Source organism: Kogia breviceps, chromosome 10 (assembly GCF_026419965.1).
Source record: "Kogia breviceps isolate mKogBre1 chromosome 10, mKogBre1 haplotype 1, whole genome shotgun sequence".
Lineage (NCBI taxonomy): Eukaryota > Metazoa > Chordata > Mammalia > Artiodactyla > Physeteridae > Kogia > Kogia breviceps.
In genome coordinates, this window is record NC_081319.1 from 64,607,154 (window position 1) to 64,624,910 (window position 17,757).

The following is a 17,757-nucleotide window of genomic DNA, read 5'->3' on the forward strand; positions in this document are numbered from 1 at the left end:
TGGCTGCTGAGCCTGCGCATCCGGAGCCTGTGCTCCGCAACGGGAGAGGCCACAACAGTGAGAGGCCCGCGTACCGCAAAACAAAACAAAACAAAAAAAAATAAATGCTAAGAAAATCATCAGCATTGGGAATTTAAATTGATAAAACCAGTAATGAGAAAAGGACAGCCCTAGAGTTTTTGATGCTGTCATTTCTTGTAGAAGAGAAAGAATTCTGTTTAAGCTAAGAAGAATTGAACCTTGAGAATGAAAGAAGAGAACCTCTCTCCATCAAAGTGTTAAAGTGTGCTTTGTCTGCTGTGGCCAGAAGTAAAGACAGCAGATCTGGAACAGAACTTCTTATTGGGAGAGCAGCTACAGGCTTGAAGTATTGATATATGGGACTTTGGAGTCGTGACTAAGCTAAAGAATTACTGGGAAATAACATTGGTATACTTTCATTCATGATGTTTTGCAGCCTTTTATACAATGATGGATAGATCAATGGCATAATTTTGGTGGAATTGTCCTGAAAAGAATGTTGCTTTTAACAAAATGGGGTAGAGGTGGGTGTGGCTATGCCTCAGAGATGTTCAGTTTCTTCCTCTACGTCCGTGGTCCCACAGAAGCAGGGCACACAGACCAATGAGTGAACCGGAGATGGACATCAGCTGTACCTCTGTGCTCATGGGAACATGATGCTTCAGTGGGAATATTTGGGAAGAGTTTTCAGCCAAAACAGGAGCAGGGAGTCCCATCCCTTATCCATTGCACCTCCAACCTCCTGTCCCAGTGATGTTGGCTGAGACCACTGTGGGTGAAGGTCCTGTCAAGTGGGCAGGGCTGTTGTTACTGGGATGAGGCCAAGGGGCCCCAGGTGATGAGGGGTGAGGCTCATGGGGGGGCCTGAGGGGTGATGATGGCAGCAAGTCTTACCCCCTCTCACTCAGCTCCCTGGTCACAGCTGGACATTGTCTTTCAATTTTCAGGAGCTAGTCTTCTCACTGATCCCAACTATTTCTTCCAGCCAGTTTTCCTTCTTCTGTAATGAAAGAAATCTTATAGCTTTTCCCCTGTTGTTTTCACTGTATTGTATTACAGATCTATTTCCCAGCAATAGCGGGGAAATTGCCTAAATCCCCTTTTTCCTTTTCCTCCCATCTTTTTTTCCCCACAAAACTCCACCACTTCATCTTTTCTTTTCCCTCCCTCCTTTCCCTTCTCCCCTTCCTCCTTCCATCCTTCTGTTCCTTCCTTCCTTTCTTCGTTTTCTCTCTCTCTTTCTTTTTTTAGATAGAGCCTTTTGCCAAGTGTTTCCCAGTCTTCTTCCAAAATTCACACCTGACCTTTATTAATAAATGCAGAAGTCTCGTCCTTATCCTAAATTCTGACCTCCTTGGAAACCAGCCTGAGTACCCTTCCTCCACTCTCTACAATCACTGATGTGCAGAGTGTGAATTACATCTTTTGTGTATCCCCACTACTGAAGATTTGGCCAAGCCTCAGGTTTTCCTTTTTGTTAACTTATTTTTTAAAAGTTAGTATTTTGTTTTCCGAGTATGAAATTATAATATTGAACATGCTTTTGCAAACTGCGTCTTCTCCCCACCCCCTGCACTTAGTAGCTCTGTGATCCCAGGCAAATATTTAGGTTTCAAGTGCCTCGGGTCCTTCTGTGGGTGGCATGATCCTATTATGGTTGTGTGAGGATGCCATGCCATCTGTGTTACATGCGTGTAGGTGAAAACAGTACCTGGCACATAGCAAGCGCTCCGTGAGTGTTTGCTGTTATTATTACCCTCTTTCAGGGAGATAGGTAGGCTTAGGCTTTTCGGTAGTGGAGGTCAAGGCTCTGAAACAGACAATTGGAAAGGGAGAAAAAGTGAAGGATACTTTGGCAGAAGTTGATATAATTGTCATTTACAGTCGATTTAGAGTAGAGTTAGGAATCATACTTGAATGTTTCAAAGCACATTCAAAGCCACTGTTAACATGGCATTGTCTCTTCCCTTGGCTTGATCAAATTGGCTGATTCCCTGTTGCCAAAAATAAGTAGTGATCATTTCCTGTTTGTTGTTTGTGGAGTTTCTGTTTGTACGGTTTCTGTTCGAGCAGGTCTGTTTGTCTAAAGTCTCAGGCAAACAGAGTTGTGCTGGGGACACTTGGTCTGGTGCTTCTTTAGAGCAAGGATTCTCATTTCCTGACATTTTTCTTCATGCTCGAAAGTGAAGTCCTTATAAGCTGGAGACTCCTTGTTTTTCCTGCGTTATTAGATTGGGGGCTTTGTTATTTGATGACAGAAAAGTTCTGTTATTTGATGACATAGAAGAGAAGTGGGTTTTAGAATCAGATTTCAGATCCCATTTAGGCTGTGAAATCTCAGGCTAGTTTCTTAATCTCCTCAAACCTTGTCTGTTACATCTTTAAAATGAAGATGTACCATCCAGCTCAAAGAATCGTTGTGAGATTCATGTGGAAATGTGTGAGGGTGCAGAAAGAAATACCTGATAGTGGTGTTTCCCCTGAAGGAGGTGTGTCTAGCCTATAAAGTTGGGCTTCCTAAACCACCTTCATAGCACACATATCAGGGATGAGTGAAACTAGTTGAGCTGGTTGTTGTTTTGTTTTTTTTTTATCCCAGGGGAATCCTGCCTGGGGTGTTAGAGGAGGGAATGTGATGAGCTGGTGCAGCAGTGAAATCTAACATCCGATTGGTTTGCCTCGTTGCGGAAAAAGTTAGGCAATCAAAACTCTCTTTTTAAGGGACTTCATTTGAACAGCTTTAAGCGTCAAAGGAGAAAGAGATGATTTAGTTTCTTTTCAGTAAGTGTTGTCTGCGTCCCCTGCAAAATAGTGGCTGTCGGAGGCTGGCTTTGCTCATGTTTGTTTAAAAGGGGGAGTGGACTGGTTGTCAGCTTGTGAGTGGGAGTGTCTAGTCAGTGTTTTCCTTTCTACCCAGAAACTTACCAGGACTCTGACACATGAGCTTTTGGTATGGAAAGTTTAGGTAGCTGCCTGACCGATTTCCCGCGCAAGGATGGGGCAGGTCCTGAAAGATGATGGCGACTGGAACGCGAGGCTGGTGGGACTGATGTGCTGCATGGGTCAGTAGCCTACCCGTTATCTCACTTTCGTGCTGCAGGATTGGAGGGGGAAGTTGCAGGACTTGAGTGGGTTTGCACAGCGGGGCTTTAGCAGACTGTGGGGTACCTTCTGGAAATCTGGACAGGCTCCCGTGACAACTCCTGAGGCTCCCTGGACAGAACTTCCCCCTCTTGTTGGGCATAGGATATGCGTTGAAATAATCTTAATAGTTATTTTGTGTGTGATATGAAGTGGGTTTAGCTTTGTTTGGATTTTACTGAAGACCAGTCAGTGTAAGTTGTAATAATTGGTGCTCTTTTTGTACTTTTTATTTGTTTTTTTCAAATTCTGTTATTGTTTGCATTCTGTGTCCTTATAGAATGTTCAACCATGTTGTAGTTTACGAGTTGATCGCAAATGTGTATTTTCATTTAAAACGTACTCTCTAAATGAAATAATTTTCCAATAGAGGGATGTTATAAAACTTCATTCAGAAAAATAGGTGGATAGTCTGTAAAACCAGTAGGATCAGTTAAAAACTCAGGAGTGATTTTTCCTTTTTGTTGTCTTAGCAGCGTTGCCCTAAATATAAATCTCAGTGTTAGACAACCCTCACTGAAGTGAAATAAAGAACCATTACGAGACTTGGAAAATTAGATGGTGTCATCAGGAATACTCCCTTTTGAAATAATGTGTATGGAAAGAGGTAAATTACAGTCTCCCCAGACTTAAAATATTACTCAGCCATAAAAAGAAATGAAACTGAGGTATTTGTAATGAGGTGGATAGACCTGGAGTCTGTCATACAGAGTGAAGTAAGTCAGAAGGAGAAAAACAAATACTGTATGCTAACATATATATGGAATCTAAGAAAAAAACATGCCATGAAGAGACTAGGGGTAGGACGGGAATAAAACACAGACCTACTAGAGCATGGACTTGAGGATATGGGGAGGGGGAAGGGTAAGCTGTGATGAAGTGAGAGAGGGTGGCATGGACATATATACACTATCAAAGGTAAAATAGATAGCTAGTGGGAAGCAGCCGCATAGCACAGGGAGATCAGCTCTGTGCTTTGTGACCACCTAGAGGGGTGGGATAGGGAGGGTGGGAGGGAGGGAGATGCAAGAGGGAAGAAATACGGGAACGTATGTATATGTGTAACTGATTCACTTTGTTGTAAAGCAGAAACTAACACACCATTGTAAAACAGATATACTCCAATAAAGATGTTAAAACAACAAAAAAAGTATTCCCGGATTGTAAATTGCTTTCCTGAAGAACGTTGAGCCCCTAATGTCCACATTAACTCTTTCCTCATTCTTATAGCATTGTGGGAACCTTCACGTGTTAAAGAACCTCCCTTGGCATACTTGAAGGGGAATCATCTAGATTTATTGAAGTTTAAAAGAAAAGATTAGGTTGTTACTGTTAGAAAACAGTATCAGAATCTATGAATCACGTGTTATTTAGTTCACTTTAGTCTTTGTACCTTAGCCAGTACTTTAGCTGTGGATCATAATCCTGAGGTATTACCTCAATATTAACCTGCTAAATGTGTAGCTCCCACCTTATATTTTCAGCAGTGCTTTTGAAAAGCTGCTAGCAAAAACCACAGCAAAACCTCAGTGATCAAAAAAGCCATTTTATGGTTGTATAATTTAAGTGAGTTTCTCATTATTTGATCCTTCGATTGAATCAGCTTTCTTGATCTACCACGTGGCTAAAAAATTAACCATCAAGGGATTAGTTTTTAAGAACGTGTGTTCTATTCTTCGTGTTCCTTAAAATATAGGACCAGTTTTTATTAATTTAGAAAGAAGTAAATATATATATATTTTTTAAAAGGACAAATCAGAATTTAATAATCATCAAATATTAGATAATTAGATTGCTTCTAATTTTTCCATCATAAATTATGCAATTAACATATCAATTGGGCTTCCCTGGTGGCGCAGTGGTTGAGAGTCCGCTTGCTGACGCAGGGGACGCGGGTTCGTGCCCCAGTCCGGGAAGATCCCACATGCCGCGGAGCGGCTGGGCCCGTGAGCCATGGCCGCTGAGCCTGCGCGTCCAGAGCCTGCGCTTCGCAATGGGAGAGGCCACAACAGTGAGAGGCCCGCGTACCACAAACGAAAAACAAAAAACATATCAACGTATATGGCTTTTCACAACCCAAAGAGATATATTTTATTTTTGTAAATTTATTTTTTAATTAAAGTACAGTTGATTTACAATGTGTTAATTTCTGCTGTACAGCAGTGATTCAGTTATACATATATATACATTCTTTTTTAAAAATAAATATATTTTATTAACCATTATGTACCAAGAGGAGTTTGTATAATACACATCATATGTTAAATTTAATGGGACAGAGTAAATTTGTTAGAGTTCATATTATTATGCGATGATTCAATAAATTAATAAAATTTTGGTAGATAGTTATAGGAATGCTTTTCATCTCATATTTCGTAACTTGATATGGAAGCTGTCTATTCTCGAACAAGGATTTTTAATAGTACATTTTGTTTTTTACTTGACGATTTAACATTAGGGTCCTAGGTTATTAATTGGATGGTATTAATGTGGATATTGCCTAGGAGGTACTCTTTTTTTCCCCTCACTCTATTTTCTTTGCTGGAGGTTAGAAAAGCACTGCCGAAACGTGATAGGAGCCCTAGACTTTGTTGAGGAGGTTCCCTTGTTTGCACTCGCTTGTCCAAAGTCCACAGCCGTCAGGAGAGCCTGGCTCCCCAGCACTGTCTGTGATTGGTGTGTGCTCAGTACTTCCTTTTGAAAGGAAAGGTGGCAGAATCTTGGAGTAGTGGAAGCAATTCTGGGGGGAATCACGACACTTGAGTTCTAACTAAGCCTTTTTCAATCTGAAATTATGAGATCAGGGTTTCCTTTTTTAAATTCATTTATTTTTATCAAATTATAGTTGATTTACAGTGTTGGGTAATCACAACAGTTTTTTATATGTAAAGCTGAATCACTGTGCTGCACACCTGAAAGAAACTGAATCACTGTACTGTACACCTTAAACTAACACAACATTGTAAATGTATTGGGTTGGCCATTATTACTTTTAGAATACAGTAATATATTCCACTGTGTCTTCGGGTTTTTCCATAACATCCTACGGAAAAAACGAACTTTTTGGCCAACCCAATATTATATCTATTCTTTTTCAGATCCTTTCCCACATAGGTTATTATAGAATATTGAGTAGAGATACAGTAGGTCCTGTTGTTTATCTATTTTATATATAGTAGTATGTATATGTTACTCCCAAATTCCTAATTTATCTCGACCCCCCAACCTTTCCCCTTTGCTAACCATAAGTTTGTTTTCTATGCCTGTGAGTTTATGTCTGTTTTGGAAATAAGTTCATTTGTATCATTTTTTTAGATCCCACATATAAGCTGTATATGATATTTGTCCTTCTCTGTCTGACTTACTGTACTTAATATGATAATCTCTAGGTCTATCCGTGTGGCTGCAAATGACATTATTTCATTCTTTTTTATGGCTGAGTAGTATTCATTGTATATGTGTATCCCATCTTCTTTATCCATTCATCTGTCAATAGACATTTAGGTTGCTTCCATGTTGGCTACAGTAAACAGTGGTGCTATGAACATAGGGGTGCATGTATCTTTTTCAATTATGGTATTCTCTGGATATATGTCCGGGAGTGGGATTGCTGGATCATATGGTGGCTCTATTTTTAGTTTTTTTAAGGAACCACCATACTGTTCTGCATAGTGGCTGCACCAGTTTAAATTCCCTAATTATTAGGGAAATGCAAATCAAAACTACGGTGAGGTATCATCTCACATCAGTCAGAATGGGCATCATCAAAAAGTCTACAAATAATAAATGCTGGAGAGGGTGTGGAGGGTTTCTTTTTGATGGAGAAGTCTGCACCAGGTCTGGCTTCTGTCTTGCTAATTAATCTCCTTCCCCTTCTTCCAGCCCCACTTGCCTGCCCTGGATAGGGGGGGTGGCCTTTCTCTCCTTTGTGCTGCTTGCGTGGTGAGTGCCACATCCTTTGCTCAGCTGGCGTGCTTGTCACACTGCCTTCCTGTCAGGTGTCCTCTCTAGGTGACAGCTCCAGAGAACAAGGGCCAGTGCTCTCTATCTGTTCAGTCTGGGGGGCCCAGCACTACACAGCACTGGGCTCATCCAAGGATCTGATGGATGCTGCGGTGAGGGAGGGAGGGAAGCTGGGACTAGTAGATTGCTTCTCTTTCTTTGTTCTTGCCTACATACTAATTATTTAGGTTCATTCTGACCTCTTTAGGAATAGCAAGGCTGAAAGACATTTACGACATCATTCTTACTTTTAGAGATACAGTAATATATACCACCACTGCATCTAAGTATATAAGGAATTATACCTTGTTATCCTGACTAGGATTATCCTTTGGGAAACATAATTCACATCATGGGCATTTGTTTACTGAGTGCATAGAAGCATCATGGCATCTACTGTGGGTAGACAAAGATGACTGAGGTCGAGATCATGCCTCAGAGGGGCCAACAGGGGAATTCATAAATATTTTGTGCATGATAATGTTGGTTAACAATTATTGATAAAATTGGTCTTGACGGAGTAGTTATATGCAAAGTGCCTGGGGATTTTATTTTGGGGATCCGGCAAGTTTAATAATTTCAGCATAAATTATTATTTATGATAATAAATAATATTTATATAAAAATAATATATATATTATATTTATATTCAGATTTAGCGAACTTCTGTCTTCTTGGTCAGCTTTTCCAATTTTTAATACCCAAAGTGAAGTCAAGAATGAGACTAGAGGTTTGGGCACTGAAAAGGAGTGTGTTATTGGCCGTACCAAATGCAAGGCCCTATTTAGGTGCCTTTTGGGTTCTCCCTGATGGTGATGGGAAGTAAGAAGGGTTTCAAGGGGGTACTTTGGAGAAGAAATGCTTGTGAAATACAAGGGACATTACAGGGTCCCTCCCCTGCCCTTTCATGTTGGCATTAAAGGGTAGGAGAGCTCTAAGTAATATGCCATCACTGGGTAACTGCAAAGAATCGAATCTGAACAAACCTTTGGATTGCTTTACGAAAATTTATTTATCCATTTTAAAAAATCATTAAACATTTATGTTTTTTTCCTAAACTTTTATTTTGAAATAATAACACTGATTTATATTCTCATAGATACGTTTTGTGCACAACCATGATGATAGTTTTAAGATAAATTTTAGAAGTGGACTTACTGGGAAAGGGTATTAAATATAATAATACCCTTTATTATTGTAAAGGGTATAAAATATAATTAAATATATTTTTAAGGCTTTTGATATTTATTGGCAAATTGTTGTAGAGCAGCACTGTCCAGTAGACATTTTTGTGACAGTGGGAATGTTCTGTATCTGTACCCTGTCCAGCATTAGTGAGTGCACACTTGAATTGTGACTGGTGTTACCAAGGAACTGAACTGTTAATTTTATTTTATTTTGATTAATTTTGGTTTGAAGTTAAATTGCCACCTCTGTGACTAAGGGCTGCAGTATTGACAGTGCAGGTCTAGGAGATTTCAAACAAATTACATTTCCACTAGCCATATATATATATATATATATATATATATATATACACACACATACATATGTAAATATATGTATGCATATGCATATCCACAGATATATATAAATGTATCTGTGCCCTTGTCAACATGAATTTTTTTTTCATAAAATCTTGACAACTTGATAGGTGAAAAAACTTATTTTTATTCTATATTATTATTTGTTAGTGAGGTTGAGTACCTGTGGACATTTACTTATTTTCATTTTTAAAATTAATTCATTTCATAAATTTTTAATCATTTTCATTGTCTGCTTTTGCCCAGTTATACACTGATGTTCATCTTATTCTTTTTTATTGTTATTTTGTATTAATATTCGTAATCTGTGTCTCATTTTACAGATATTTTTCCCAGTTGACATATTTAAGTATTTTTGTTTATGTTTAAATTAGTGTAAAGCACGTAAATACTTCTCATGAATAGGACAAGCATTTTCCTTTTTTCTTCTTTTAAAAATTTTATTGGAGTGTAGTTGATTTACAATATTGTGTTAGTTTCAGGTGTACAGCAAAGTGATTCAGTTATAAGTATACATATATTCATTTTTTCTCAGATTCTTTTCCCACATAGGTTATTACAGAATATTGAGTAGAGTTCCCTTTGCTATACAGTAGGTCCTTGCTGATTATCTTTCTTATTTATAGTAGTGTGTGTGTGTGTTAATCCCAAGCTCCTGATTTATCACCCCCCCACCCATGTTTCTCCTTTGGTAACCATAAGTTTGTTTTCAAGATCTGTAAGTCTGCTTCTGTTTTGTAAATAAGTTCATTTGTATATTAAAAAATTAGATTCCACATAAGAGTGATATCATATGATATTTGTCTTTCTCTGTCTGACTTACTTCACTTAGTATGATAATCTTTAGGTCCATCCATGTTGCTGCAAATGGCATTATTTCATTCTTTTTTTATGGCCGAGTAGTACTGCATTGTATATATGTACCATGTTTTCTTTATGCATTCTTCTGTTGATGGGCACTTAGGTTGTTTCCATGTCTTGGCTATTGTAAATAGTGCTGCAGTGAACATTGGGGTGCATGTGTCTTTTCGAATTATGCTTTTCTTCGGACACATGCCCAGGAGTGGGATTGCTAGATCATAGCCTTTTCAAAGAAACTTTCGTTCCATTTAAAGTAGTTTATGGGGCTCAGGGATGAAGAATGAGAAGAGAAAGAGATGAAGAGAGTGAGGCCTGTTTGCCCCTAGGGAAAGGATGGAGATGTGGACCAGAGGTGGGAAAAGAAAGAGGACCATGGGGAGAAAGAAGAGCTGGCCCCAGATGTAGAGAGGAGGGAAGAGGACACAGGAGAGTGGGGTTTGCTGCCTGGGAGCAGGACGGGGAGGGAATGTGGCTTTCAGCATCCTCTCTAGATGTTGGAGATTAGGATTGTCTTTGAAATAATAACTTGATGAACCGGAACGTTCCAGTGCTCTTCCCCCTGCATCATAAGACCTCCCCTCTCCCTTCTCTGCACCGTGTCTAGTAACCAGGACAGTATCACTCCCTATGGCAAGGATCTAGTGGGGTGTTTTGTTGTCACCAGATCATTCCATACAGGGAATCTAGGAGAAAAGCAGCATGGTTCGTGATTAAACCAGTGTCCACTTCCAGCCAGAGGACCTGAATTCAGTCCTGCCTTTTATCACAGCTTTAAGCCTTTTTCTGAATAATCGTTGACAAGTCCTTTGACCTCTTGACATCCTGGTTTCCTCTTATGTGAGATGGAAGTGACACTGCCTGCCTTCCCTCTTGTGGCCATGAAGACCAGCTGGGATGTAATTTGTGGTCAGGTGCTTTGGGAAGTTCACGCAGGGGCTCAGTGTAGACTGGTGGTGGCTGTGGGGGTGAGAGGACTTCCTGGTGGTGGTGGTGGTGAGGATGATGCAGCAGAGTGTGTGGAGGGCAGTGCTGGCAAATGCCACACTGGAAAGAGGCCAATCTTTCTCACAGGTAGTCTCAAGGTGCCAAAACTTACCAAGAAAATTCAAGTGCACCAAACAGTACTTTTTGAACACCTTACTCTTCTTTATTTGCATAGTGATAATGAAAGTCTCCTAGTCATAGATTTTTACCAACCTTCTTTTATATCTTTTTTCCCCCTTCCAGATGAACGGGACAAAGTTCAGAAGAAAACATTCACAAAATGGATAAATCAGCATCTCATGAAGGTCAGTGTATATTTCTTTTGCATCTTGGAATTGTTTTGCAGGTTTTAATTTACTGTGCAGTACTTGGTTGTATGGTTGTGAAGCACAGCTTTTCAGTATCAAGTGGGAAGTTTCAGTTCTAGAGCATTTCACATGCATTTCAGGCATCTGTTATTATTTGGTATATGGCCTGTGAGTCATGATGGGGGTGGTAGATGAGTGCCCAGTGATTGCAGTGTCTTCTGTGACATTAGTAAAACCTCTTATTATTGGACTCTAAAAAATCTCAGCAGGTTAAGAAATATGTAAATATTTACATGTTAGGGCATCGAAAAACTGCAATTCTCAGTAATGATTTTTCCTCTCAAGATTCCAAGCAAGTTCTGGGATCAGATTTATGCAGATGGCAGAGAGTTAGGTGGGACTAAGGATGGTTTATTTATTTATTTTTTTAAAAAAGGGGGGACTACCCTGGTGATCCAGTGGTTGAGACTTCACCTTCCATTGCAGGGGGCGGCGGGTTCGATTCCTGGTCAGGGAGCTAAGATCCCACATGCCTTGCAGCCAAAAAACCAAAACATAAAACAGAAGCAATATTGTAACAAGTTCAATAAAAGACTTTAAAAATGGTCCACATCAAAAAAAAATCTTTAAAAAAAAGATAAAAAGGAGGGATTACAGACAGAAGTCTAGACAAATCAGTTTATCTCTTGTATTTAGTATGACCCAGAGATTGGTGCTTATGTGTATATTTCTTTGTGAAGCAGTTAATAGTTGTGGTTCTTAAATTAATATTTATTTGTGTGCCATGGGTCACTTTGAGAACCTGATGTAAGCTCTTCCAAAAAATACACATTTGCACAACGTTTGCATACAATTTCATGGAGTTATTGGGTCCCAATTCCAGTAGAATTATTGGATTGGTGGGACCCAATAACTCCATAAATCTCCGCTAAAGAGCCCATGGGATTTCACAAGTAACTCTTAGTCACTTTCTTCCCGTTTTATGGAAGTCCTGAAGTCAGAGAGAAGGTAATATTTTAAATCTGTTGTTTGGGACTTGGAAAGAGTTTTTTCGCATAGAACCATTATGTTAATGTGGTTATATTCCTAAGCTATCCTACAGATCCTATTCAAACCATCATGTAGCCTAGGGGGATGGTGCCAGTACTGTAATAGCATTTAATAACCTTCTCTAAAAGCGATTCTTATTTCAGGGAGCATATCAGATTACCTGAGAGAAGTTTTAGTCCCCTCTCTCTCATCACCCATGGACAGAATCCTTTTCCCAAATCTGTTACATCCCTCCTGGGGGCCATGTCAATCACCCCCCCAACTGAGACTCACTTCTGTAAGGATGTCTGTTACTACTGGGATTTCTGTTACTAATCCTCTGATGTGTTGGCTGGAGATAAGAGGTGGAGACCCTCTGCTTTATGATGCTCTCGTGAGGCAGTGTCTTGTGAATTCTGAGGAGGGTATCACACCAGCAGTTTACCTGCCCTCCCCCAGTCTTTTGTGTCCCACGCACACCGTGTAAGCAGGACTCTGCTACAGGCTAGGGTAGAGGTGGGCTGATGTGAGGGTTGCATTGTGGAACGTTGGAGCTGAAGGCTCTGACAGGGCTTCCCCATCTCTGAGCTGAGTCCAGGGGGAGCGAGGTTTGGGATGAAGAGATGCCCCTTTGGTGGCTCCCGGCCTGGCAGACTTTGTGGCTGTGGCCATCTGGGGGTGGCACGTCGGGGACACAGAGGGCGTCTCCGTGTCTTCGAGAGCGTAAGTCACAGTGTTGGCAGTGGAGGGTAGAAACCCATGAGGGTGACTCCTGTGGGAACGCAGCACTGGCAAGAGACGGATGTTCCTTGGGGACCTACTAGGTACTGGGCATGTTGGGCTGGGCCACTCACCTTACGAGCAGCTTGTAAATTGGACGAATGCGTGTAAGGAAATTGCCTTTGCTCAAAATTCAAAACACTAGTTGAGCTTTTTGAGGACAAGTCTGCATTATCCACTCCTAGGGCACATCATGGGGCCTGGCAAGAGTGTTCACACCATATGTAACGCCCATGGCAAGTTTTAAATCACATAATCCTCCAACAACCCTCCGAGGTGGTTTAATTTAGTGGTTAGGTCCACAAAGCTGGCACCATCAGACAGCAAGGGTTCAAATCCTGATTTACTTGGACTATGTGATCTCTTTTTTTGATAAAATGACACATCTGGAAGATTTTAGGCTTCCTTCTGCTGCAATCCAGTAGGAATTAGGAAAATAAGTATTTTATGCACAACAGCCATTAGATAGATGCCAATCTAACTAATTAGGGTTATAATCAAATTAGCTTATTTGTTTCTTGAAGTAGGGCAGAATTTAAAATTCACTCTTATTGAAAAATTGTGCAATGACATCTCTGACCCCAAACTCACATATGTGAGAACATGTTTTTTTTTTTTTTTTTTTTTAACATTTATTCTTTTATGTCTGGAAGCTAGAGCATTACCCTCCAGTGAAGGAAAATCATCAGATATCCCTAAACGTTTCGGGGCACCAGGCTCTTCAGGTTTGTGTTGTGAGTTGACCAGAGAAAGGCCAGATTTCGTGTTATCTTTTCCATGTTTCACCCACGTGATGATAAGAGGAATGTTGGATACTGTTTTTGTTGAGGGCCATTTGGTTGTAACCCAATTAGTAGGAAATATAAAGTAAGTAAATGGATTTTAGATTAAAAATCTCTATATTAGAAAGAAATATTTCTTCTGTGTTGATCTTCTTATATTCTTCCCTTGAAATATTGAACATATTCAGGGAGAAACAGGGACAGGAGAGAAGCAGATCTCTTACCTTTCTTGCCTTACCTTATTCCCTTGCAATGAATGAAAGTATGTTATTTGAAGAGTTTTTCATAAAATTAGATTATGTTATATAAATGTTAAGGGAAAGGGTGACCATGAGGAACGAGTCAGCAGAATGAAGGAATAATTGATGGGTAAAGAGAGAAAAGAAGTGGGAATAAAATCATTTAGATAATATTCGAGTAATTTTATGTGTGTACTCACTCTGTTTTGTCATTTTAACTGTAGACCTTCCCCTTAAACAATGGAGAAGGGAGGGGGAAAGGGGGTTCGAAGAGAAAAGAGAGAAGAAGGGATGGAGGAGGTTAAAGGGGGAAAAGAGGGGAAGGATGCCTCCCATAGCCTGGGAGTTGTATACTGGGACCAAGTTCTGGAGACTCTGCCCTGGGCTTATTAGCTGCCTGGGCTGCTGACGCAGGCCAGAGTGTGCTCCCCATCTTTTGAAATAATTCTTAAAACTTTTGCCCTTTCTAAGTGATTATTTTATGTGTTTATTGTGGTTTAATATTATGTAATTATGGGCTTCCCTGGTGGCGCAGTGGTTGAGAGTCCGCCTGCCGATGCAGGGGACACGGGTTCATGCCCTGGGCTGGGAAGATCCCACATGCCGCGGAGCGGCTGGGACCGTGAGCCATGCTGGGACCGTGAGCCATGGCTGCTGAGCCTGCGCGTCCCGAGCCTGTGCTTCGCAATGATGAGAGGCCCGCGTACCGGAAAAAAAAAAAAAAAAAAGTAATTATTTTACCCAACTTGTGGCTCCAAGGAGATCTGTTGTTAGTAGTTCTGCTCCTTTGGGCAGTGAGGTAATTGAGAGTTTAGTTCCAGAACAGACCTTCTTCAGTGGATTTTCCTTTTCATTTGATTAGTATATTTTGTCTTTGAAAGAAGACTCTCCTACAAGGTTGTCAGTCTGTGACATGTAAGGCAAAGATGGAAGGTAGACAGCTCTGCACTTTATTATTGGTGTGACCGTAACCTTCTTCGCCCTCATCTGTAAATAGTGGATTAGTGTGAGGATTTGGTGAGATCGTCCATCTAAGCGTAAAGTATGGTGCTTGGCAGGTTGTCAGCACTCAGTCAGTGAGAGCTGGTGGAAGAGTGGGCTGATATGGATGGCTAACCAAATAGTAAAGCAGGGGTGGGGTGCCTCTCGTGCCCTGCTACCTGCCTTATCCAAATCTCTTCTTTACCTCCAGTACTTTCCCTCTTAGTACCTCTGTTTTAGAAAAAAGCTAGGGTTTGGGGGTCAGAATCTATGGGGGAGATAGATTGGCCGTCTTGCCTTGGAGTCCTGCTGGGTCACTTGAGCCGCACCCTCTCTACACATCCCTCCCTTGTGGTCTGTGGGTTGATCTTGGGGGCCCCAAAGCCTGTTTTCCTCTTCTCCCGCACACTCCCCTCGCAGAAAGGGTGTCTGTGAAGACTCAGCACACTCCTGGTCCTCGGTTGTACCTTCACTTGGATTCACGCTTGGAGGATAGCTTTTGAATTGTCCAGTTTGCTTCCCTGATTTAAGAGAAGGGGCACCCGCCACAGCCCCTCCTGGTCTAGCTGCATCAGAAGCCACATAGCCAGAGCAGGACTTGGCTGGGGGCCCAGGTCAGCCTTGGGCTCCTTGGTGCACTGGGACATTTTGCAGATGCCAGCGGGTTCCCCTTGGCTGTTAGACTGTTTACTTTTCTCCACCTTATACTTTCAGATATTTGCTAGTTAATCCCTGTGATTTAGGAAGTGAGGATTTATGCAGCAGTAAACTAGCGTATACCCAGTGCCCAGGGGATGCTTCTAGCAAGGTCAGTTTTTAAAAGTTTATGTGACTGAGAAAAGTAAACATCGTGGAGCTTTTAGATGATTGCTTAAGTTACTATTATATCCGTATGTGTAAACGCTGTTTCCTTAAAATACTTGGTTAGGATTTTTTAATATAGCTTTTTCTCCAGAAAAAAATTAATATAGACTTATATTTATCAGAGCTAAAATTACATTTGTTTAAACAGTTTGCTTAATTAAAACTCATGTTTGTTGGTGAGCAGACGTCTTTGGCTTTTTTCCAGATGTATCTAAATTTTAGTGCTCTGGTATTTCAGTTGTATGACTAAGCCTGTCCTTATTTAAACTGATTGTTCTGGCAGAATGTTTTCCTTTTGATTCATCATTCTGCAAACTATATTTAAGGATGAAGCCCAGTTAACACATTTACATCTGCTGCCTCTACAAGATTCTTCACATGCTGAATATATTGGATGATCCCTAGGTAAACTATGGTTGTCAGAAACAATTATGTATTATTCTTTAGCATACTTTAAATTATAGTACTAAAACATGAACTGGTTGTTATTGAAAATACCTGTGACTTCAGTTAGCTAAATTTTACCCAGAGAGTTGTTCTAAAATATAAAATTGTTGGCCTTCTTCTGTTGTTTACAGTATTTATTTATGCCCATTCTACCCATGGCACTTTATAAACTAGAGGGTATTAGGTCACTATTTAATTTTTGTTATTCCTGATCACATGCAGTTCTGTCTTGCTGTCTAGAAATTTATGAGTATATATAACAGATGGCACCCAGATCTAAGTACCAATGATGTAGCTTTTGCCTTGCTCTGAGGAAACAAGAAGAAAGGAAGCTCTTTATTTTCTGAAGCACTTTGATTATCAGAAGATTCCTTTTTAACTCATTGTTTGCCTGGGCACAGAATTAGAACTTGAGCCATGAATGAGAGGCTGCATTGAAGAGGAATAATTTAAGGGCATGAAAAATTTTTGCAAAATTGCAGTCCGGAGAATTCATATAATGTGCTTTACTTGTGTTGGATTCATCTAACTAACCGTTCATGGTGGAAATATATTCTTCAGCACTGGTTAGCTGTACTGTAAATGTATTAATTAACATTGTGTAATTGGATGTTTGGTCTGAGTTTTACTTTATTGATACATAAATGCATTTGGAGAGGAAGAGGCCCTGGATTCCATATTGAACCACACCCTCTTAGTAACCTGCTTGGTTACCACCTGGGAGATACCCAACTGATGATTACACTTTTATCTCTGTTCCATCTTGTCTTTGGAAAGCTTGATTTACTTACAGCATAGACATCCTTTGCACACATTGTAAAGGCAATGACTTCATGGCCCTGCTGAATCAATCACACTATTCTTTGTTTTGTGATTTGGTGGCTGGGAGGAAATGTAAATCCCCAAGCTGAGAACACAGTGATAACTTAAAGGGAATAGGAAGAAATCTCTATTTGCCCTGTGTTCTTGACCATTGCATACTTCTTGAGTAATTTTACCATCTGTGGGCACAGATGAGAGAGGAAAATGTTTGAAGCATCGACTTTATAAAGGGCTAATGAAAAATACCTTTTCTGAAAGTATAATGCAGATTGTGATTCTTAAAATTGGCAAATAAGGTATTTTTTCAAGACCTTAGACTTATACACGTGATTCTTAGACTTTAGCTGCATCAGAGCCACTTGGAGGGCTTGTTAAAATAGATGGTTGGGCCTCAGCCCAAGGCTTCATATTCACTGGATCTGGGGTGGGGCCTGAAATTTTCCCATTCTAATAAGTTCCAGGAAGTTGGGTTTCTAACAAAAAGCTGATGCTGCTTAGCTGGGGCCACACTATGAGAGCACCTGTCATAGATAAAATGATAAATATTGTAATGAACCATCAGTTTCATTTGATATAACCAACAAATATTCTGATAATGTTTACAAAATAGTAGTAGCTATTGCACCTCTACTGTATGCTGTTTATTAATTAATAATAATAAATTGTTAATAATTATTAATTGATATTTACAATATTAATACTATTACTACTACTACTAATAGCTGCTAATATTATTTGAGAGCAAACCACATGCCAGGCTGTCACTTTCACATCTTAATGTATTTCTCACAACAGTTCTTATGGACAGGACCTATGTTTTAAAAATTTATTTAATTGAAGTATAGTTGATTTATAATGTTATGTTAATTTTTGCTGTACAGCAAAGTGATTCAGTTTTATATATATATATATATATATATATATATATATATATATATATATATATATATAT

At 39.9% G+C, this 17,757-nt stretch overlaps 1 protein-coding gene across 38 annotated transcripts in view; it reads left to right on the top strand.

The window, feature by feature from the left end:
• Nucleotides 1-17,757, top strand: part of DST (dystonin) — a 503,614-nt gene that overhangs the window by 216,748 nt on the left and 269,109 nt on the right. For all 38 annotated transcript variants that reach the window (XM_059077098.2, XM_067005926.1, XM_067005928.1 and 35 more), the window contains one exon: nt 10,797-10,858. In XM_059077098.2, the coding sequence (XP_058933081.1) occupies nt 10,797-10,858 (62 nt within the window). The remainder of the gene's footprint in view (nt 1-10,796; nt 10,859-17,757) is intronic.